Source organism: Arctopsyche grandis, chromosome 6 (assembly GCF_051622035.1).
Source record: "Arctopsyche grandis isolate Sample6627 chromosome 6, ASM5162203v2, whole genome shotgun sequence".
In the NCBI taxonomy this organism is placed as follows: domain Eukaryota; kingdom Metazoa; phylum Arthropoda; class Insecta; order Trichoptera; family Hydropsychidae; genus Arctopsyche; species Arctopsyche grandis.
Genome location: NC_135360.1, coordinates 6,515,878 through 6,541,451, shown reverse-complemented (window position 1 = coordinate 6,541,451; position 25,574 = coordinate 6,515,878). Strand labels below are relative to the sequence as shown.

The 25,574-nt window shown below is 35.4% G+C and overlaps 1 protein-coding gene across 1 annotated transcript; it reads left to right on the top strand.

The window, feature by feature from the left end:
- Positions 1-105: 105 nt before the first annotated feature.
- On the top strand, positions 106-24,030 carry hfp (Poly(U)-binding-splicing factor hfp). Its single transcript, XM_077432248.1, has 14 exons — positions 106-225; positions 5,977-6,061; positions 13,439-13,513; positions 15,057-15,276; positions 15,349-15,552; positions 16,285-16,425; positions 16,878-17,039; positions 17,125-17,270; positions 19,258-19,566; positions 19,646-19,716; positions 19,813-19,976; positions 21,582-21,759; positions 21,830-22,007; positions 22,103-24,030. Exons 1-14 carry the CDS (start codon positions 205-207, stop codon positions 22,210-22,212), a joined length of 2,064 nt encoding a protein of 687 aa, XP_077288374.1. The 5' UTR covers positions 106-204; the 3' UTR covers positions 22,213-24,030.
- The last annotated feature ends 1,544 nt before the right edge of the window (positions 24,031-25,574 follow it).

The window sequence follows — 25,574 nt, the reverse complement described above, 5'->3', positions numbered from 1 at the left end:
TTCTATAATTATGGTTTCCCCTTACCCTAGTTATTTTATTCCCAAAGGCGTGGTGCGCGCTGGTGTTGGCAGCAGTGGGTGTACAAAGTTGGCGAGCGTGCAATACGCGGCGTGAGGCAGCTGTCAGTTGCATCGGCCGGTGAGCGGTTGATAGAGCTTTTGTTGGCGCCGTTGCGAATCTCCAGATCACATCTCCACATCCACATGAACGGGACTGCAGACCAGGTGCGTGACGTCACACCACAGCCACAGCCACTTCCTCGAGTGGGAGGATTTGGAGACGGAAGCGCATGCGCGCCGCTCCGCGCCTCCCACACCATTCCAATCCATTCGTACATATGTGTATTGTATTGTACATATCTACAATCGACGTTCGCTTGATCAATCCACCCATTTACCCATCTTTATGTATGAAATTCAATCCATTCGAACGCTTCGGCCCAATTTCCAATGACAACTAATGCAATGTAAACCAATCGGCACCCTTTTGGAATAACTTTTACTATTGCCCCATATACAGTAGATGTAACATAACCTAATTTCATATACATTCAGACGAATTGAAAAATACTACGCATAATTTGTATAGTCAAATATTTGTTTATTATTATATATGCATATGTATATATTTTTAAATATTTGTGATTCAATAATAATATGTATTAAATTAGATGTAGTTTCGAATGGAATCAACCCATACGAGTAATTTTTTATTTATCTATCTTCTATATATACCAGCGGTTTCCAAACTTTATGCTACTACGCCTCCCTAAAAAAAAATTTTTTTTCCGCGCCTCCCTACCTTTTATTTTTAATAGATATAATAATATAGACCCGTTTTAAATAATAAACCTTTATTTAAAAAAAAATACTGAACACTACAATAGACAGAATAATAAAAAGGTTTTGCTATAACATAAATTTATACGAACACGTATATTTATTTTTATATTAAATTACTAATTAAACTACATCTAACACATCAAAATTTAATGTGAAGGATGTTGTTGTTTATTGGCACAAAGTTTTATCAAATCTTGGGGGCAATATGGAGAGTGCCACTCGTAACTCCTTTTCGGATATTAACCTGGCTCGATATTTGGTTTTCATTGCAGCTAGTGCCGAAAAGCCCGTTTCGCTTAAATAAGACGTTACAAACGGTAGAAGCACTTGCATTGCTTTGCAATACAAAGATTCATACTCTCCACTAAGATTCATCCAAAATTTAATTATGGTTTCATTTTGAAACTTTTGTTTTAGTGAGCTATCGCATAATAATTCTATCAATTTTTCTTTTTCGATGGTTGTCAGCTCGAATTCGTCTTCTTCATTGTAGTTAAATGGAATCTGTATCCACAAAAACTTTGAGAAATCGAGGTCTTTGAAATAATTGGAAAAATGCAGCACTAAACCATCCAAGTGGTCAATAAAACGATTTTTACCTTCTTTAATATTGGCTGTGGCCCAGAAATCTTTGGAAAGTGAAAGCATATCCAACTCATTCTTTTGTAAATTTGATTTCCATAACTTCAACTTTTTAATGAAAGCTTTTACTTTGTCTTTTTGAACAAGTGGATGTATTTGTGATCCCTGCATTGATTTATTTAAACCGCTCAATTTTCCAAAAATTTCAACCAAATAGGCAAGATTAACAATAAAATTATCGTTCGTCCACAAATGTGCCTCTTTATGTTGGTTTTCTTCTTGAAGGGTTGCTAATTAAATGTGTATATAAAAATTAAAGAAAAATAAAAATAAACATTCATGCATTGAATTTTTACTGTTAAGCTACGATATGAAGTTTTATTTATTTGTAGATATTACGGTATGAAAATTATTTTTTTATTAAAAAGTTTTGGCGCCCCCCCTGGCAATAGCCCGCGCCTCCCCAGGGAGGCGCGCCTCCCAGTTTGGAAACCGCTGATATATACACATAAAAATCAATGTTTGTCTGTCATGTATGCGTTCCTATACCATTGCGATGAATCTTACAGGAGTTATTGTGTGTATGTCCGCGATGGTTTCAAAAACGGAAATGAGTGGCATTGCAAAGCAATAATTTCAAATGTTTTCGCGTCTCCACCTGCGTTGTTAGGGTAAAATAAATAAACGATTGAATAATTTCAAATGTGTTTGCTGCCCGCTTTCTTCCGACAAATTATCATTACTGTAGTTTAATTTGATTATTAAGTATTAATTTGAAACTGAAGAATTCACTTATCGAGAAACTAGAACGGGAATTGTATGCCTTGTTGTGGAATTGCAACGCATGCCCGGTTCAGCTGGTACAATATAAAAATAAATTCTTTGTAAGCAATCGTCCGTTTTATGTAATATTTTGTAATATAATAAATAGGAATACAACGACTTGGAATTACATTTAGAGAGTATACATTTTTAAATTGCACACTATTGTAATATCTGATTTTTTTGGTTGCCAAGTATATTTATGGCTATTATATGTAGTTGTTTGGAAATGGGTATCGCATAAGTTATATCAGAGAATAAGTTACTGCAAACATGCATATCTGATGAGCGAAAGTTCATTCGTGAGGGAATTTGACAAGTTTCTGGATATGTTATATTTTGATTAAAGGGTTTCAAGTGTAGGGTGAGAGTCTGTTTTAACGAAATCTTAAAACCGCACAGTAAAAGTTGCTCTTAGAAACAAGAAATGGGTATTTGAGCTATTTCTATGTATATATGCTACGCCCAGTGATATTTTAATGAGTGTTTTTGGGAAGGAATTGATACACGAACCACCCCCGAGGCTATTGTCGCTAGCAGTTTCAGCATGCACAACCCTTGCGGTCGAAATATTGTACTAACAAGAACTCGAGTGCCAGATATTTCGTATTCGCGATTTTTGTGGCAACGATTGTCGTGCGCGTGAACGCAATTTGCGCAATAATCCGTTTACCTCACATCTTCAAAAATCTTTTCTACACACACACATATATATATATATTATTATTATTTTACATAAATATATACCAGGAAGGCCTAACAAGTAAACCCCAATGTGCCTTCCCAGACAATTAATTATTCAAACATTGCAGCATTTTTTTTTATTACATAAATCGCTGTATTTCGAGAGGGCGAAGAACACGAAATTAACAATTGATTAATTAATGAATTAATCCATAGAGAAATCTGTACATATTTTTTTTACATATTGTACATAAATCAAATTCAGATATTTGTGACATAGCAGTTAGGATGGTTTTTGCCAATTTGAAGGAGGAACCGTTTCCACAATGAAATCAGATAATATGGCAAACTCTGATAGGAAATGATTGATTCGGAGTCACAAAAATCCAAGTCTGACCAGCTAATTATAGCCTAGCACAGGATCGAACCCGGTAATCTCTCGGTGCTAAACTTAAACGCAACCACTGAGCCATACTTCTTCTTCTTCTTCATGTGCCATGTCCTCCTAGAGCGTCGGCAACTAGATGTCCCATTCTTATTTTGTCCATTGCTGCTCGGAATAATGCTCGGGTGCTGGGGCCGTACCACTGCCGAAGATTCTTTAGCCATGATGTTTTCCGCCTGCCCCGACTGCGTTGGCCTACGATTTTCCCCTGGATTATTAGGCGCAGGAGATCGTATTTTTCGTTCCACATCACATATTCGAAGTACTCCAATTTACGCCTTTTCACACTTTTGAGCACTTCGACATGTTTTCCCATCAGGGCAAGCACCTCGGCATTGGTACGACGCGCCATCCATGAGATTCTCAGCATCCTTCTGTATGTTCACATCTCAAATGCCTCTAGTTTTTTGCATGTGGCATCCGTCAGGGTCTATGCTTCTGTTCCATACAGAAGGATGCTGAAAACACACAGAAGGAGCCATACTGCTGGCTAATAATTAAACAAATAAAGAAATATATTTTGCCTTCACGGCGCCCTCAAAGTTGGTGCACCCGGGGCTTCGATACCCTCATCGCCCCGCTTCTTTGCTACGCCACTTCTGGTGTACGCATTCGAGCACTCGAAGGAGGTGGAGGTGGGATAATGGGGTGTCTTCTCCAATGCGCATTGTCATAAATATATATGTATGTGGTATAAATCATGGCAGATAGCACTGTCCAGGACCACGGTTGGGATGTGGCGGGCGAGGTGAAGACCAAACACGTGCGTTTTTCAGGGGTGACCGTCACCGCACCGAATGTTAAAAAGTCGAAAATGTTCGTTTACCATGCATACATATGAAAAACGACTAGTATACATATCAGTGGCGTGGGGTAAAAATCTCTCTCCCCCGTCGTACATCCTCACTTAATTTGCGCGAGCAGGATACAACAGGAACAAGAGGAATAGGCTTTTCCTACCGTATTCTGCGCGCGCACATTAAACAAGGCTGTATGACAAAAAGAGAGATAATTTCACCGCATGTCACTCATATATATATTATATTAGGGGGACCGAAAAGTAATCAAAATTTTTCAACGAGCTCTTTCGCAGTCAGTTTGTGTTGAGATACGGTCCAGTAGACACTTAAGTTTTGTTATTATGTTGAAGTTATTGTTGTAAATTTATTGTTTTTGTTAAAAAAGAAGAATTTCCACCTGAGGAAGGATGTTGAGACCAATAATAGAGGAAGGGCACTTGCGTCATTTTATGCTGTTTATGTTAGACCAAGTAATGAAAGCAAACGAAGCAGTGAAAACAATCAACAATACTTAAGAGGGCTGTACACCTGAAACCTTAATTTTGTTACCGTTCCTTTCTTCGATATATATATTGAGTGTATGTATATATTGAGTGAATGCGACAATATATATCAATATATATATATATATATTGAGTGAATGCGACAGATGCGCTTCGACCAGATAAAACGTATTTTAAATTGACAAAATCGAGGTTTCGTATTCTACTATTTTCTCCTCCAAAACTGGACCAATTTTTAAAAAAATTTCATCATCGGTATGAGAAAGATACTTTCTGTGTATCTATCGGCGTATTTTTTTAAAAATCGACCGTTAAATAAGCACGCTGGACTCGTTTCGTGGGTGTAAAAAAGAGGCGATTTTATAGATGTTTGGCGGCTCCTAGCTCATATAAAAGATAATTAATCAAAAAAATAAAACGATAGATGCACCCCAATGGTGGATATCCATAGCATATTAAATAAATAATTTCTCTAGTGCCATAATTGAGGAAGGGAGAAGTATAGTACGTTTGTATGGACAAGGCGCTGCTGTCCAGCCCTCTTAATAAAATAATAAAAAGTGTCATCAATGGTATAAACAATTTAAAAATAGGAATAGGGACATCAAGGAGATTGGACGAAAAGAAGAGCTCAAAAATTAGATGATGATATCCCGACGTCAATGGTGGAATCAGATCCTCGTGAAACCACCGAGGAATTATCGTTGAAGATTGGCTGTCCATGGTCTATATAGTTCAGGATCATCTTTGTCACAGGAAAATTGCAGATAGGGAATTTGGGAATATTTTTTTGATTACTTTTCGGTCCCCCAAATATATATATATATAGTACCGTTTACCATGCAACCTTTTTTTTTGATTTTTCGATCTTTGCGTTTTCGGGCTTTTCACTTTTGGTCCCGTGAGGTAGACCCGTTTTTCAGTCATCTTGTTTATTATAACTAGACACCGGACCCACAGCGTGCCGTCCATTGTTCAATTGTTGTAAATGCTTTGCTAAAGATTCGCCGAACTTTTTTTTTTGCACTCTAGCTTTGTAAACAGAGCTAAACCGCCCCGATTCCTGGAAAAAGCAAGGTCTGTATCCGTAGTCTTATTATAACGATACAGGCGGTGGCTTGACGGCCGACCGCTAGGAGTTCTAGTCTAACTGCTACTGTTGCTTACATCTCTGCCCCTTTCACCCCCTCAGTCATCATCCCCATAACAATCTTTCTCAGCCATACCCTTTACATCAGCAACTCGTTCAATCCCAACCCTACATGTATGTATATTGATTTTATTTTTCTACTTGCAGATGGAAGACGACACAATGGTCACGCAAAACTGTCCATTGGAGATACCGTCGACGTCGAAAGCAGTTGTTCCATCAGTGGTCGAAGGCAAGTGTTTGTCTTTGCCGTTATATATTTCACCTAGTATGTAATTACTTATTTAATAATAAGCGCACATTCGGTAAATATTTACAATTTGAGCATTTTTTAATTTCTTACATTAATAAATTAAACCCAATTATGTGTAATCAAGTTAAAACTTCATGTATTGTACGAAACGTTTCAGGGTAATAATGAATTGTTAAGCAAAAGAAAAAAAATGATGATAAAATTAATACTGGTTTATATCAGTGTCGATGTTTTCGATCACTACTATGTAGGTTATAAAATTGCATTTGTTACATCTCATTATTAATATAGGATTTTGTGGTCTGCTTGAGATGTTCCAGCGGCTGTGATCTGATGTGGCTGTGCACGCGTACGAAGACCGCGGCTGCGTCCTCTTCAACAATGCCAAAACAATAAATAAAAACGAACAAACAATTAAAACGCCGTTAAACCGAACGCGCTCTCGAAAATGCATGCTATTATTATATATATATATATTAATCGTATGATATATTTCACAAAATTTAATTGATTTTTTAATCTATTCGAACGATATATATATTTCGACCCTTTTCGGTTAAACCTTTTGTATTATATAAAGTCGTACGATGATGTGAGTATATGTACATTACATACGTGAAATATTGAAGATATATTTTAGTACAAAGGTCATTTTGAAGTAAGAATCGTTTACATATGTACATTAACAATATATGTACGTTGACGCTTCGGAATGCAACCTGTTGGAAAGATGGTCTAACCCAGTGCTACTCAAACTATGGTCCGCAGTCCAGTACTGGTACGTGTACCGGCGGTAGCCGGTCCGTGCACAAAGAAGTAAATAAAAAATTAAAATATAATCTTATGATAACGTTGCATCATCTCATCCATTATATATAATAAATGATATAAAGACAAGCCCTACAAACTCGAGATTATTCGGGATACTATGCCAAGATATAGGCGCGGATTATAAACGACTATACTGTTCGACAAATGACGACTTTTTTTTTGGTTCAGAGACAAAATATGACTTTTCTTATAGATCTATGCCCACTGAACACGAATCTGGTAATGAAAAATGTTGATTGGCTCGAGATTCGGAGATATGTGTTTTTTAAATCGCGCGATTTTTCTATATCTTGGTGTTGTTCGGTTGATGTCTCAAAATCTGTCAATTTCCTGTTCAAAATGAATATTGGATTCTATAGTCGGGTATTTTATCTTTTATTTGTAGTACTTTTCAGCTTTCAAATCTCTCTAAGTAGTCGTCCAGTTCAAATCAAAAGTCAAAAGTACGTATTTTCTATTGAAACATGTTTATTGGGATAATGTTCTGGCCACACTATTTTTTGTTTTTGTTGAAAAGGGTTATTTGGAAGTGTGCTAAATTTTAAAAAAGCTCATACTAGTATTTACTCCTATTTACACGAATCTGAATTGAATTAATAGGGATAATATATTAAATTGTCTTTATATGAGAATTAAATAAAATTCCACTTAAAAAAATCATATTTCGACTATCAAAATCAAATTTCGTTTTATCACTGGACTATATATTGTTCATCAAATTAAAAAATCCTTCGGCTGGTGCATTTGTTCCCTGGATAAATGGAAACAATATTTGACCAATTTGCCAATATTTTAGTCCAGTTTAAATCAAAAGTCAAAAGTACGTATTTTCACTTGGGATTTTTTTCCACTATTAATACTATTTTATATTCAATATTTTCTATTGAAACATGTTTATTGGGATATCGTTCTGGCCACAATATTTTTTGTTTTCGTTTAAAAGGGTTAATTGGAAGTGTGCTGAATTTTAAATCGGTAAAATTGCGAGCTAAAAGCTCGTACTAGTATTTACTCGTATTTATCTAATAACAAACAAGCTCATGTCTCATTAGTTTTTTTTTTTCATTTTCATTTTTAATCTTTGTCTTAGTACATATATGATTTATAGATATTGTACTTCTTTGAATAAAATAAAATAATAAAATAATTCAATAAAATAAATTTTACTTCTTATATTTAATATTATTATTATTTGTTATATGAGCAAATTTTCACTCATTCATATATAAATTTTTTATTTAAAAATATGACGCTGGTCCGCCAACTGAAAAAGTTTGAGTAGCACTAGTCTAACTTGTCAGTGATGACCACGTTTACTGACTCAAAAAATGCTTTGATTGTGTTCAATAGGTTGATATATATATTATCATTCTATTAACAAGGATCAGTTTATATTTAAATGGTACTTAATTGAAGAGATGACCTTTGTACGTACGTAACAATGGTAAGTTTTAGATTGTGTAGTATTATTGTATGTATTTTTGGGTCTCGACAAATGTAATTTTTTTATTATTTAATGCTTTCAGTCACATATAAGTCTTTGTGTGTGATTTCTTCATGGCCGGGGTGTGTGTGTGTGTGGTTTTCGCGGCTGTCGTCTACGAGCCGACACGTTCCGACTACTGTCGTCACCGTCGTCGTTGCGGAGCTTTTTCTCACTTTTCAGATATTATTGTCTTTTGTCGCGACTGTTTCTGCTTTATGTTTCAGGTTGACGACGCGGCCGCCGTGTCGCATCACTTTTATTTTCTTATGTTTCAGGGAAATCCGACGTATTCTTAAGTTATTTTTTAAGTTGAACCGTTTTATTTTCCTTTTGCGGACGCTCAAGACGACTGACGTGACGTGTTAAGTTTGAAATGTTCCGTGCAAACGTTTGGCTCGGTTCTAGATTTTAGTTTAGTTTACTGCCTCGGACGATTTTTAATTCAGTATACAATTTATACCAAAGATAATTCATAATCTTAAACATACGATGGTGGCTTAACGTCTTTATTAACGTATTACTACGTCAATGTATCCTATAAGAAGGGGCAGTTTTTTTTTTATGTGTTTTTGCTGACCATAATGTTACCCAATTTTACGGGCTTTACAATTAGAATTTCTGTGCACATTTAAATATTATGAAAATTTATCTAGTATATTAAATACCAAGCGAGAAGCGCTTAAACTTAATCGATAATGTCTACTTAAAAAGTTCAAATTGCAGTATGTTAACGCTTTGCATGCGGGTAGATCGCGCGGCCTCCTGATAGGCAGATTATTTTTAAGGGGACGCGACAATTGGTGCAAGTCCAAAGAGTTCAACGACAAAATGTACCCGAAAATTAGTGCACTGACAAAATGCACCCGCGACAAAATGTTCACGCAACAAAATGTACCCGCGACAAAATGTTCACGCGACAAAATGTCCACAGAAATAATGTTCAAGCGACATAATGTTCAAAAATCCTAAATTTTCCTATTTTAATGGAAAAAGTAACTTTTTATTGTATTATATTTATCGATGTATATGGTACTTTTTTATAGTATAGATCGCGGATGTTATTAAATTAGTAATAAATTACAGGTGTTCTCAACCGCACCAACATATTCTTATTTAAATTGAACAATTACATTTTAAGCGAATGTCATTGTGTCTCATTGAATATCATTTTAAGATGTCATTGAATTAGTTTAAATGTTAGGGGTTCTCAACCGTATCCAATATTTACTTATTTAAATTGAAAAATAATAATAATTTATAATTAACTTTAAAAATTTAGGATTTTTGAACATTCTGTCGCTTGAACATTATTTCCGTGGACATTTTTTCGCGTGAACATTTTGTCGCGGGTACATTTTGTCAGTGCACTAATTTTCGGGTACATTTTGTCGTTGAACCTTTTGGACTTGCACCAATTGTCGTGTAACCTATTTTTAATACTCGCTAAAAATCGTAAAGGATTAATTAAAATTGAAAATCACGAAAGCAACCAAAAGTACTGAAAAGGTGGAGGTCTTACGAAAAACTATATGTAGATTTCATTTTGGGGTGAAATGGGAAGAAACACGGAAAAGATTGAAATAAACGGGTGTGACATATGTATATTGAACATTTTAAGAGTTTAAATGGTTCTACGAGAAGAAATATATAGAACAGATTCCTATTTTATCATTTATATATACATATATTCAGTTACAGAGATGTCGTTGTTTAAAATATTTTAAGAACACAAGTCTTCTCGGGACCCGCAGTTTAACCGTTTGCCCGCGGCCGTCTTCTATGGAAGCTTTGGGCGACAAGTCTGTAGCGCGGCTGTTTTCCATAGAATTTCTGAACTTTGCACAGGATTTTGAGCCTTATATGCGCCTATTTCAACTGTTTTAAGGTTCAAAATTGGTTGAATATATTACTGAGAGTTGAATGCCGTCTATTCAATTTGCTTAAAATGAATATATACCAGTCAAAATTAGTTTTTTGTGGAACCATACGGAAACCTCGTTTATGTGACGTCACGTCTGTTGTGAACAATGGCGACGATACGTCTCAATTGTATGAAGAATGATTATTTGACAATAAGCCAAAACTACGAGATATATTATGTATTTTATTGTTTGAAATAATACTTTATGTGTTAATTACCATATCTGGTTACTTGAGTAAATATTAAAATCTGTATTTAAAGTCGAAAACTCGATTGCCAAATTCGCGAAATTGGTGCCGCGGGCAAAGGGTTAAACATAGACCATGTAAACACGCGAATTCTCGTGACCCGCTAGCAAAGTGTTAATAGAATGTTTAATTAACTGCAATATAAACTGATAACGGAAGCACAAAATCTAGTTTTTTTTATGTATTTTCTGGCCGTGTATATGTAGGTACTCATATTGCTATAGCTATTTGAAATGCCACAAGTAGCCGATTACTTAAAATGCCAGATATCGATTATAAAAAGCCAAATGTCTCAAGAAAATTGTTATTCAGTTATTTAAATGCTTTCATTTTCTGAAACTTTTTCAATATATTCAGTTTGCCTCGATTCATGTGTGAAACGTATAGGGATAGAGAAATGTTGTCATAATAGAAGTGCCTTTACCAATTAATTACCTGTGTCAAAATAATAAGCGTTCCGTCTCATAACTACGCATATATTCGCTACAACGCACAGAATAGAATCAGGGTCATCACATACACATTGATATAGATTTATTTAAAATTTGAGTATATGGTGGTGTTGGGCGTTAGTAGCCAATCCGTTTCTTTTCTCAATTGGCGGATTATTTTTATCCACTTTTTTTGTATTTGTCTGTCCTTGGGAACTCTTAAATTAACGTGTAATGTATGTATAGTTTCAACAAAAATATGTGTAATATAAAATGAACGATGTTTATATTTAATTTAACTTGAATAATTGGTCATTAATATAATTGAGTATTCGGCGTCACCAAAAGAAATGTTTTTACATTTCTCTGGTGCCACCCCTGAAATTTTATGTAGAATCCGGGCGATCGCCATGACACTTTTAAAAACTGTCACACTACGATGTTAATTGAATAATATGTTACTTGAATGATCAATTTACTTATAAAAAAAAATGTATCCCGTGTTGTTTATTGTGTGTTTTTGAATGCATTGTGCAATTTTTAACGATGCACTTGCCCGTCTTGCGAGTAATATAAACAAATAGAGAATTTTTTATTGGACATACGTCGAGCACCAAACATCAAACACGACTGACGCTGAAATTATTTGAAAAGGTCCGTGGACATTCCTCACTTGACAACAATATGACGCCTAAAGCCACTTCTATTATAATAACATTTTTCTGTATAGGGACCAGAAAATTTTATAATAATAGAAGTGTCTTTAGGCGTTATGTTGTTGTCAAGTGATGATTGTCCGCAGACAATCCTAAATAATGTTAGCATCAGTCGTATTTGACGGGCTGAAAACCAGACTGGTACAAGTGACATTTTTAAAAAAGGCTGGTTTAAGTGTTAAAATAATAGCATTTTATATATGCTATTATTTTAGCACTTAAACCAGCCTTTTTTAAAAATGTCACTTGTACCAGTCTGGTTTTCAGCCCGTCATTTGATGCTTGGTGGTCGACGTATGTCCGATAAAAACTTCTCTGGGCAAGGGCAACGGGCAAGTGCAAAGTAAATTGTTCATTCAAGTAACATATTATTCAATTAACATCGTATTGTGACAGTTTTTAAAAGTGTCATGGCGATCGCCCGCATTCTACATAAAATTTCAGGGGTGGCACCAGAGAAATGTAAAAATTATTTTTAAATAAATGTAAAAACATTTCTTTTGGTGGCGCTTAACAACATGGGATACATTTTTATAAGTAAATTGATCATTTAAGTAACATATTATTCAATTAACGTCGTATATGAAAGTTTTCATGAAAGCGTCTTGGCGACAGTTAGCATGCGCATACGCGTACAATATTGTTTATTGCTTACTAATGAAACGAGACATGTATTCCAAAGGGCGCTTCTATTATTATAACATTTCTCTGATAGGGACGCCATTTTGTAAATCATACTGATTTTGATTCTAACAAAAAAAAAATCGGCCTAATGAAATTAATTCGATCGAAATAAAATATGGACACTTTCACTAGCAACGATCAGACTTGATCGTGTAGTGATATTTTTAAATTTTATTTATTGTGTACATATATATCTTGTATAAGAGAAGCATTGAGCAATTAATGTGTAGTCATTTGAATGAAATGCACGTGATGTTTTTTTGTTTTTTTTCTTCATACATTTCTTTTGTTTTATTTTTTGGGAGGGATTATTTGAAATATTAATTTTCGAAATGTAATATCTTACGAAATGGTCCTATTGTGACCAGTTGCAACTTATGATGTATTTTATTATTGATTAGGTCTTTTTTGTTTTGCTCTTGTGTTGGTAGGACGGCTGAAGGTGGGCGTCCGCTCCCCTCGATCACACTGTCCGCCTGCGCCGCTCACCAGGGATAACAAAAATGTACAAAAAAAGTCACATTTTAGTACATGCCACATTTATAATGAATGCAACTTTGGGATGGATTGACTTTGACTATTTATTTATTAATTTAATAATTTTTTTTTATATCACACTCCATATTATTTTTACTTGGATTTAATTTGTGCGATGTAATGATAGTTTTGTTTTTTTTTTTTTTTTAATAATTTGGGTTTTCATTCTAGATTTACAAATAATAAACACTGGATATTATCACCCGATACTGAGAATATGATAATTTGTTTAATATGACACGAAAGGTTTGTGTGTACGATAAATGATTAAATGAAACTGTAATGTCTCAGTGTTGGGATAAATTTTTGTCTTCGCGTTCTTTGCCCGCTTAGAGGTTTTGTGTCATACAGTTAGTTTACGATTTTGTTTTATATAGTCTCGACAGGTTATAACATAGTCAAAGTTTGTCTGAAATATTCAGGTTGTTAGATAGTTGGTTTTTTTAAAACTACTTTTGTTCAATTGAAAACATTATGGTAACATGTATTATGGTTGTTGTAGGTGCAGGTGATCAGGAAACACCTTTCATTTCGACGCCAATATATGATCTTCAGCAGGTCGGCGATGTTTATACAGGTACGTATTGAAATCTTAAGATTACTTCTCAACATTGATTGTCAGTTTGGAAAACGTACGATAGAACCGAGCTCAACTTTTCAGCTGATTGCATATACATAATATACCGAGTGTTGTAAGTGTGCTGTGACGTTGTTTTACACATTACATTCACATACACTTAAGGATTAATTAGCTTTGTGTAATTATGCACTTGATTTTGAATCTGATTTTAGTTTAACGATGACTTGGTGGACAGATATTGTATGTCCATTTTTGAATTTGTATCGAATTTTAGGTTTGTAGAAGCTGGAATAGTTCAGATTTTTCCTTTCAAGGTAATTTATGTATACCACATAAATTACCTTAACCCTTTGAGTGCTGCCGTATTTTCTGTTGAAAGCCCGCCACGCTGAAAATTTCGCCAACATTTCCAACTAGAATTATTTTGAAATCCAATAGAAAGCAGGAATAAAAATTGTAGCTAATCCAAACAAACACTAGATAACTACCACCGACGATTTCGACTTTTGTAAATGTGTGTTTATACTCTCTATTATATTTTGCAACCATTTTAAAATAAGCAAAAGAAGTCTATTAATAGATGTATTTTTCCAAAACTAGTTCCATCTTCTTCATTGTTGTTAAAATGTAATGCTCACAATCTAAATGCCAAGCCACAATCTATAATACTCAACAGCTAGGGATTTCCATCGAAAAATTCTGCTATGGTTATAAATTCAGAAATTCCAGTGTAATCAGTCTTTATAAACATTGACCCGGATTACACGACCCATGTTCAATGCATTTTTTTTTCAATCCTACCTGGAAAAGCTTAGCGGGTAGTATTCTTGTTTATTATTTACATACTCAAAATACAACGGTTATCGGCGTATTTCAGGCTAATGGACTTGTTGGCAAAACGCCGATTGGCATTGGTCAGCCTTCAAAGGGTTAATAGTAGTATGTCTAATTGCCTACTGCAATATATTGTACAAAAATAATCCATAAAATCTTCTTCATACATTCCTATACTCAGCAGTTAGGGATTTCCATCGGGAAATTCTGCAATGGTTTTAAATTCATAAATTCCGGCGTAATTAGTCTTTATAAACATTGACAAATGAATGACATAGATTACACGACCCATGTTCGATGCTTTTTTTTTCAATGCTACCTGTAAAGGTTTAACGGGTAATATTCTTGTTTACTTTGTACATGCTCAAAATACAACGCCTACCGGCATTTTCCAGGCCTATGAACTTGTTGGCAAAATGCCGATCGGCGTTGGTCAGCATTCAAAGGGTTAAAAGTAAAAACCTGAATTATTCCAACATCTACAAACTTAAAATTCGATACAAATTCAAAAATGGACATACAATATCTTTGCACCTAGCCATCGATATAATACGTTGAATAGTTAAGAGGATATTTTTTTAAATAACTCAATTTTGCTTAATTTTGTTTAACTCAGTTTTTTACCAACAGTGAAAGCGTATTTTCTTCACAGTGTTTTGGTATTTATCATTTCATACATCACGCCTTTTTAATTTGTAATCTTCAGGTCCGGGTGCGAAGAATCCGACCTTGCCGGCCATATTGGGTGGCTCCCTTCCACGTCTCACATCGGAGCAGGCCGACTGCGTGGCACGCGCGAAGAAGTATGCCATGGAACAGAGCATCAAAATGGTGCTGATGAAGCAAACCCTGGCGCATCAGCAACAACAGATGGCCAGTCAACGCACGCAAGTGCAAAGACAGCAAGCTCTCGCACTCATGTGCAGGTACCCAACACAACGATGAAGAAACTGAACGTGTCCCATTTCAAATGACTAACGAATGCAAATTGTTTTCAGGGTCTACGTCGGAAGCATATCGTTCGAATTGAAAGAGGATACAATTCGGCAGTCATTCTTGCCGTTCGGTCCCATCAAATCCATCAACATGTCGTGGGATCCCGTCACGCAGAAGCACAAAGGATTCGCGTTTGTCGAGTATGAGATTCCAGAGGCTGCTCAGTTAAGCTTAGAGCAAATGAACGGTGTTATGATTGGTGGACGGTAAATATATTTATATACTATAATTTTGTCTACTAAAATGGTTTAAAAATATATATATATCAAATGTAAGGTTTGCTCTAGTTTTAATTAGGAATGTATGAAGAAGATTTTGTACAATATATTGCAGTAGGCAATTAGACAGACTACTATTAACCCTTTGAATGCTGACCAATGCCGATCGGCGTTTTGCCAACAAGTCCATGAGCCTGAAATACGCCGATAACCTTTGTATTTTGAGTATGTAAATAATAAACAAGAATACTACCCGCTAAGCTTTTCCAGGTAGGATTGAAAAAAAAATGCATTGAACATGGGTCGTGTAATCCGGGTCAATGTTTATAAAGACTGATTTACACTGGAATTTCTGAATTTATAACCATAGCAGAATTTCTCGATGGAAATCCCTAACTTCTGAGTATTTTAGATTGTGGCTTGGCATTTAGATTGTGAGCATTACATTTTAACAGCAATGAAGAAGATGTAACTAGTTTTGGAAAAATACATTCATTAATAGACTTATTTTGTTTATTGTTGCAAGATATATTAGAGAGTCTAAACTCTCCTTTACAAAACTCGAAATCCTCGGCGGTAGCTATCTAGGGTTTGTTTGGATTAGCTACAAATTTTATTAAGGAATTATTTTATATTAGTTTAGTTTTTTAGGTTTCCAAAGACCATTGAGCTGACTTTACACATGGAATAATGCGAATCGTTTGTTTTTGTTTATTCCAGGAATATCAAAGTCGTCGGAAGACCATCAAATATGCCCCAAGCGCAAGCCGTAATTGACGAAATACAAGAAGAAGCAAAGAGTTACAATAGAATTTACATAGCTAGTATACACGCAGATCTAACTGAAGAAGATATTAAAAGGTTCAAATGAAATATCATAGTATAGTATTGTTATTTAAGCACAATATGCGTATATTGTCAGCATACAACAAAAATCTATTAACCTGCATTAACTATTCCTGGAGTTAATTACAATATTTAAAGATTTTTTTAAATGAAATGGGAATTTTGCTATTTAGTAAAATATGCACAATTTTGTGTCATAACTTTTGATAGAAAAAAACGGATTATACTATGTATGTTTATAAAAAAATATGTCAGTTAAAGAATTTTCGTTGTATTCCGAAAGTATGATGATGACTTAATTGATGGGAGTTGAAGTCGACTGCGTCGAGACGCCTTTCAACGGGCAGTTCTCCGCTCTCTGTCCGACTATGACGTTTTAGCTGATAAGATCTGAACATTCCGACAGCTTTAACCAGCTAGTGTGTGTGTTTGAATTCAATGTATTGATCTCGTTGTTTGATTTTTAGCGTTTTCGAAGCGTTCGGTCCCATCACGTATTGCAAACTAGCTTACGGCGCTTCGGCCCACAAACACAAAGGTTACGGCTTCATCGAGTACGAAACTCTCCAGTCTGCCGTTGAAGCAATCGCATCCATGAATCTCTTCGACCTTGGCGGTCAATATCTCAGGTATTGTCTTGCATATACTGCTGAAATTGTTTAAATGGGTATGATAATATCATGTTAATAATAATATTTCTGTTAACTTTATTAGGGTGGGTCGAGCTATAACACCACCGAATGCGCTGATGGGCCCTTCGACGAACTCGATGATGCCGACAGCGGCTGCCGTCGCTGCAGCTGCAGCCACAGCTAAAATACAAGCCATGGATGCGGTGGCGAGCAATGCCATGGCTCTAGGTAGAATTTCTATTTACTTGTATATAAAACAGTGACCGTTCGTTGTGTGTTTCTGATTGGCTGTCGTCAAATTCGTTTCCGATTGGCTGTCGTTAAATATTCATTTTTTTCGATTCAAATCCATGCATTTAACCGTTTGGCCGCGGCCATCTTCTATTGAAGCTTTGGGCGACAAGTCTGTAGCGCGGCTGTCTTCCATAGAATTTCTGATCTTTGCACGGGATTTTGAGGCTTATATGTGCCTATTTCAACTGTTTTAAGGTTCAAAATTGATTGAATATATTACTGAGTTGAATGCCATCTATTCAATTCGCTTAAAATGAATATATATGTATACCAGTGAAAAATTAGTTTTTTGTGGAACCTGAAACCTGGTTTATGTGACGTCACGTCTTCATACAATTATGAAGAATGATTATTTGACAATTAATCCAAAACTACGAGATATATTATGTATTTTATTGTTTAAAATAATACTTTATGTGTTAATTAACATATCTGGTTACTTGAGTAAATATTAAAATCTGTATTTAAGGTCGAAAACTCGATTGCCAAATTCGCGAAAAAGGTGCCGCGTACAGGGCTTGTTAGCTTTATTTATTGCCGCGGGCAAAGGGTTGATAAAAAAAAAACAAATGAATGTTTACTTTTTTATTTGATTAGCCATGTTTAATCCGTTTAAATTATAAATTATACTGAGCGAAGCTGGGTGAAATTACTAATTATTATATATAATAAAGACGCTATTCTGTGTGTGTGTGTGTCCTAATGCTAGCCGAACATAATAAATCGATAAAAAGCCTAAACTTTGTATAAATTCATTCGTCGAGGCCTTTCCGTAGTGTCGAACCCGCGAAACTACAAATATCCTCTTATAGGTATATCTGAATTCAACGAGTCTCAACCACTATGCTAACGTTGATTCTTCATTTAGGCTTTTTTTTTGTTAATATTACTCGAAATTGCTTACTTCACGCCATGTAAAAAATGCGTAATAATAATTTTATTTAGCGAGGCTTTGAACCATTTTTTTTGTTTTCATATTAAACAATTAAATATGATTTAACGATATTTAAAAAATAAAATGAAATAGAAATCGCGGGTGTCGAACCCAGGATACTTCTCGGTCCTTGACGCGCGACACTCTTCATTAGGCTACTTATTGCCTACACCGGGAAAAGCGTGCTAAATAACACATAATATAATGTACCAACGAGTTGTGACCAGTGGTGGCTCGTCCATATGGGCTACGGGGCTGCAGTACTCCCAGTACAGTACAAATACATGCTATTTTTGTCGTCCACATGGGGTAAATTAAACATACATAACTCCTAAACCTTTTTATCCATTTAATTGAATTTCGGAAGTATGCCTTCTTTGCGTCAATATTTATCGAAATTGCTTACTTCACGCGATATAAAAAAAATACGTAACGTTTATTTTGTTCAGCGAGGTTTTGAACCATTTATTTTTTCATATTATCCGATTTCGATTTCGACTTATTATTATTTTTTTTTTATTGCATAATTTAATAGGCATAACCCATGCGATGATATTTCATTAGGTTATTATTAGTGTGAATATAAAACTGAAAATGTGTTTTATTTATCGTTTCTCTTTATAAGCACAACGTCTTATATGTATATCAATGGATCCGTTATAAAAAATGATCTTGAAAGGGATGTAAATATATTAAAACAAATAACGGTCACTTTATTATTCAATAACTGTTTATATTTAGTCGTCAATTGTTTGGCTTTAGTAGCGAGCAAATCTACCCAAAATTAGTTAGCAATGTTTTGTTACGTGTATACGTTTGTCCAGGGTAAAATCATATATCTCATTTTAAGCTCAGACATTACTGAATACAGGACCATATACCCGGCGTCGCCCAAGTGAAAATGGTTCAATAAATAGACCATGTCTAATCGTTTATATATTATGTCGTATATTCGTCGACCTTAGCAACTGAACGAAAATCTTTCAGGTCTAAGCAAATTAGTTGGATCGTCGCATCCCGGTCTTGCTGCGTTGCCGGTCGGCCTCGGAGCTGGTACCGCCGGTCTACCGGTGGCCGGATTACCAGGCGTCGCCACCTTGCCCGGACTGCCCGGTGTTGCGACTCTGCCGGGTGTCGCCGGACTTCCTGGTGTGGCTGCGATGCCAGGAGTGGCCGGCTTGCCCGGGGTCGCCGGACTCTCGGCCGGGCTTCCAACCGTCGCTAATTTGCCAATCGTTCTAGCCAATTCTATCACTACCACGGCGAACGCCGGCGTACCCGTTGCCGGACTGTCAGGTTATTTCGATTCATTTTAGCATTGAATTGTTGACACTGTCAACAACCGTTGGTTCTAATCGTGGTGTTTGCTCTTCAGGTATGCCTGGAGGTATTGGAGTGCTACCGACCGTGGCGCCCGCTATTCCACCGCCAGGTGTTGCGATTCCGGTTAGTGTTTGTGATTCGTTTATCCTTTAAATCGGTTCTTATGTTATTATACTGTATTATATTATATATATATGTATTTTTGGTTCTTGCGTATAGCAAAGACCTGTTTTGGTTGGGTCTTCTACATCAAATGCATCCATAGTTTCGGCGTCTTCTGTAGTTACATCGGCGTCTGTGGCTTCAGCGGCTGCGACAACTACCAATCAATCCATCGCCACTCCGGTTTCTAATGGAAATTCATCGTCACAAGACGCCGTCAAGTAAGTACATATTTTCAATATACATTCATACTTTTGTATTTTAATTAAAACATTAGTTTTATTGTTAAAAAAATTTCAAAAAAAAGATTTCAAACACAAGCTGAATGACCAGAGTAATTATTAGTACCAAATCAATGAACAGGTATTATTAGCGTTGAATATTTTCTATGAACCGCGAGGACGAAAATTCTCCCTCTGATTAATTAAAAAATGTTAATGTGGCAAGCACTCGTTTAGGTTGATAGTGGAAGAAAAGATCGTTGTTTGTTTGTATATTTCCGCTAGCAAGTTGTTGTTACACTACCTTGTTCCAAAGCCTATCTCTAGTGATTACATTTTGAGCGTATTTAAATTATTGTCTGTGTGTGTGTGTGTGTGTCGGTGTGTCTGTGTGTGTGTGTGTGTGTCTGTGTATTTTGGGGATTTTTTGAACACCGTTAGTCCTATCGGACCAAAACTTGGTATCGGGTACTGAAATTCTTATAGACATGACGAAATTTTTTTTCAAATTTTTAAGTTGACCGGAAATGGTACCTCCCCTTATAGGTGTCCTCTTTTTTTTAAGTTTTTGAATTCAATTATCTCCCAAACCGCTAACTAAATCGGATTAAATTTTTTTTTACACGTAATAGAAATAATAATATCTATAACCTTATATTTTTTAAATATTTTTATCTGAACCGGAAGTAGTAGTTTTACTCTAGAGAATCGAGGTTTTTTATGTTTTTCTCAGAAACCGGAAGTGGCAGTTTACTCTTGTTCGATTTATCTTCCACTATTTTTTTCGACCCCTTAAACATGTGTGATCTTCACGAAAAATCCAAGTATAATTTTTGTATTAATGTGATGAAAATAAAAAAAAAATCAATAAATTTAATAAACCAGAAGTGGGATTTTCTCCTCTTAGAAAGGTCAAAAATGTTGTCGCCTGGATCCTGTCCACACCCCTGAACGTATTAAGCTGAAAATTTATATTTGTATTCTTTATGTACTAACTTAGATTTGGTAACGTTTTGGTCAGAATTCGTAAACCGGAAGTAGTATTTTTTTTTAAAACAATATTTCATTATTTTATTTTGACCTTTTAAATTATTTTTATCCTCTTGATATTTAATGTGTATAATAATTATACTGATTTTAAATAATAAAAAAAATTTGAACAAAATCCGACAACCGGAAGTAGAACTTTTGTCTTGTGCAAGTTTCCATATATTTGCGCTCAATTTGTATCGCTATCATAGTTATTAGTTCAATATCGAATTTTGTTTTGTAACCTTCTTATATTCCTCAAATACATAGATAAAGTCATGGGTTGGTCACACCCGAATTTTTTATCTTTAGAACCTCTCTATTGGTGCTGTTACTATACATAACTTGAACGAATCGAATTCTTCATATGATTTAAATCTACAATTGTGCCTTGTAACTCTCTTCAGCGCGTTAATAATGTTTTTGTTTGGACAATATTGTGCATTATGAGAATAAAGAACAAAATCCAGAGAATTGGAATCCATTTTGAAGCTGATTTCCTATAGAAAAATATTAATTTCATCGCCTAACAGTTTCTGATCTTTTCTAAACGCATTTTCTTCTAATTGTTTTCAGACGCATAGAAGCAGCCCGTCAACAAGAGCAGTTGCAACTTAAATTGCTAGCCGGAGCTGAACCCCAAACACTCAGCCAGCAAGAGCATATGAGCATCAAAGGACAGAGTGCACGTCATCTCGTCATGCAACGACTGATGAGAGCCAAAGAATCCAGAGTGGTCATATTGAACAATATGGTACACACATAATAACCGTATAAATACGTGGATGAGAACACACCGCTAACAAAACGCACATTACTTACAGGTCGGTCCCGAAGACGTAGATCAAAGCTTACAGGAAGAAATCCAAGAGGAATGCAGCAAATTTGGCACCGTCAGCCGAGTCATCATATACAACGAGCGACAGCATGATATTCCCGGAGCGGAGGTCGACAGCGGCCAAGTCATAGTTAAAATATTCGTCGAGTTCTCGTCCATGTCTGGTAATACTATATTATATTATATGCCCTTTTTATATTTAAATACTTTATTTATGAAGTGTGTTTGCTGATTGTGTTCATTTTAAATGTTTTTTTAGATGCCGAGTCTGCTGTTGAAGCTTTGAATGGTCGCTACTTTGGCGGTCGAACCGTGCGAGCAGCCATTTACGATCAGGACCTGTTCGATCACGGCGATCTGAGCGGATAGGATTGTCTTCCGGGACCGTCCCGGTCCTAGAGAGCGCTCGCAAATGAACGTTTCCAATATTAATAATAATAAAATGATATTGTGCGTATAGTAAAATGTATACACATATACTTAAAACTAGAGATTATAAGTTTCAGTGTACAAAGTTTAATGGAATGGCTATTTATTTTTATAATTTCGGATTTAGTTTGCGCCGTTAAGAAATAATAAGGCTACTGTTGTATTTCGTGTTGAATTATAAATCTCATTTTCGTACTGCCGATTCGCATCGAATACATGTGTATGTTTCGGAGAAAAGAGTTCATGATGATGTTCTTTTTTTTATTGTATTTGATAGATTATATATGTATGTAAGTTTAAGGAAACTCTGATAAGTTTAGTGCTAGCTTTAGAAATGTAAGCTATATACATATGTTATAAGAGATGAATTGTACATATTGTTTTAAATGTCGTTGTATTGACGAGATCACTTTAAATTGACGTATTTCAAATTTGTATGTAGTGTTCAAATTTTGCTTCCTAAAAAATCATTTTATGTACGAAAATATGCTACATGTGTATACTTGAGATGTGCTTGAGGAAGGAGAATATGCAAAATGACTCACTCCATATATGTATATGTGTATATCAGTGGCGTGCTGTGAAATTCTACCTGTTTTTGTCGCACAGCCTTACTTACATACCGAATATCCTTTTATCCTGTACGTAAGGTTGTGTGAAAAAAACAGAGAATTTGCCACAGGTATATACATATATATCTTATGTTTTTTAATTAAAATTGAAAAAATATCAATATGGAGTTTGCCACTTTTCATACTACAAGTGTATCGCTCATATTTACTATAAACGTTTGCTATTTTTCAATGTGCTAGATTAAATTTTCATATAAAAAAAAACTCAAATTTACTTGTCTCTATACTTTAACCCTTTGCCCGCGGCAATAAATATAGCGAACAAGCCCTGTACGCGGCGGCACCTTTTTCGCGAATTTGGCAATCGAGTTTTCGACGTTAAATACAGATTTTAATATTTACTCAAGTAACCAGATATGTTAATTAACATATAAAGAATTATTTTAAACAATAAAATACATAATATATCTCGTAGTTTTGGCTTCATTGTCAAATAATCATTCTTCATATAATTGAGACGTCACATAAACGAGGTTTCAGTATGGTTCCACAAAAAACTAATTTTGACTGGTATATATTCATTTTAAGCAAATTGAATAGATGGCATTCAACTCTCAGTAATATATTCAACCAATTTTGAACCTTAAAACAGTTGAAATAGGCGCATATAAGGGTCAAAATCCCGTGCAAAGTTAAGAAATTCTATGGAAGACAGCCGCGCTACAGACTTGTCGCGCAAAGCTTCCAGAGAAGACGGCTGCAGGCAAACGGTTAAATTGAATTGAGAAACACTACTTTAAATTTTATATGTAATTTTAAATCTAATAAAAATGGATTCACATTCTCATTGTCATCATGTAGTTGGCAAAATGATTACAATACTGTTGAAAGTGATCTTGTATGCGAAATAAATACCAAACTATCAACAAATGAATTGGAGTTTTTGTCACATGTAATTATAATAATATGTAAGTGTCTATTTTAAAATGTAATAATTCATTGTGCACAATTTGAATACTTAATCATGCATGCATTTGAAATGAAATTGTATATCTTCAACTTACACGCAGCAATAGCATCGACTTATAAGAACAACAATGACTATGTTATTATATATGTTTGTATATTACAATAGTATGCATATATACGTATATAATATGTTATGAATAAAGAATTTTTAAGAATGTTTCGTTTTTAATTTATCACCGCAATTCACGTTCATATCTACCCCATGTGTACAACACTTATATGGTCGTGCGATATATCAATATACTACGTATACCCGTGTAGTATTTATAGAGGACACTCGATGGCGGATTGATTTACGGGTTGTTTGTAAATCAACCGTGATCGTTATTACGAATGTATATCCGTGAAGAGTGTTCCGGATGTTTGTGCTCCGAGTTGGTTCGATCGGGTTCTGAGTACTGTTCGTTTAATTGATGAAAGCTTTGATGCTTTTATTTGACATTCGTTTCTTGATTTACAGCGACAGTCTGCTTGTTGACGATTGTATAAAATAACTTGCAAACATTGTTGCCTATTGAGGCTAGTTTTTTATTATTAAATTAAATGAACGATTTTATACTTAAATGAATAATTTTATAATTAAATGGACAATTTTTGTATGTTTGTCAACTTTAAATTGAAAATGGGTTTTGATGAAATTATCTTTTTCGCGACCTAAAATGAGATTTAGACATGTTTAGACTCAGTTAAGAGAGGTAAAACTCAGTTAGGAGATCAAATTAGCAAATTCAACGCCTTATGTACGGTAAACGACAACTGGTCGCTCTAGATCGGTCACACGTGATCACCCGTCACACTAAAACTGGTCACACCTTAAAACTTGTCACGAGAAAACTGGCACACCCGAAAATTAGTCACGAAAAAACTGGTCACACCCAAAAATTCAACCAATTTTTAATTTTTGGGTGTGACCAGTTTTCGTGACCAATTTTCGGGTGTGACCAGTTTTCTTGTGACCAGTTTTAGTGTGACATGTGATCACGTGTGACCGATCTTGAGCGACCGGTTGTCCTGTGACCGGTTCACATTTAACTAGTAATCACCGAACCCTTATGTACATATGTACTCTTACGCCATTGTCTAGGTTGCAGACACGGAGTGGTTCGCGGTATGTGCTATTTTTAGGTAGTTTTGCACATGCAAAACAGACTCTAGCACGTTTAATCTATGCTGTCGCGATCCTTGGCAAAACTCATCTTCTGGAGTGTTTTTGGTGATATTTTATGCTTGTATTTATAGGACGGGAGGGTATGTTGTAACCGAAACCCGGCCTATGGAAACTCGTTGTAGATAACAGAGGAAATTTATTTTCTTCAATATACAAGTTTATTGTCAGTACAGAAAATTCACGGGGAAGTGGGCTAGTTGCCTGCTTCAGGAGAAAGCCTGACTGAACTCCAGAGGTTCACTCTGGCGTCAGGAGCTCGTGCGTTGGTTTATATACGTTGGGGCTTGAAGCGTGCCGTATGCAGATGTCTTTGTCTTCAGGACACGTGTTGCAGTTGCATGATGACATCACTGTTAGGTTTCGTTCGTTTTACGATCGAGTGATGAACTCTTTCTTCTGGAATAGTCGAAGGGGACGTTGCTCTCGAGTTCTGCATGTTTGTACAGGAGCGATGATGGTGCCATCGTAAAGACTTGTGTATTGTTGTGAAATGTATGAGATCACTGGTTTTGATTCGGAATAGCACAAGTTGT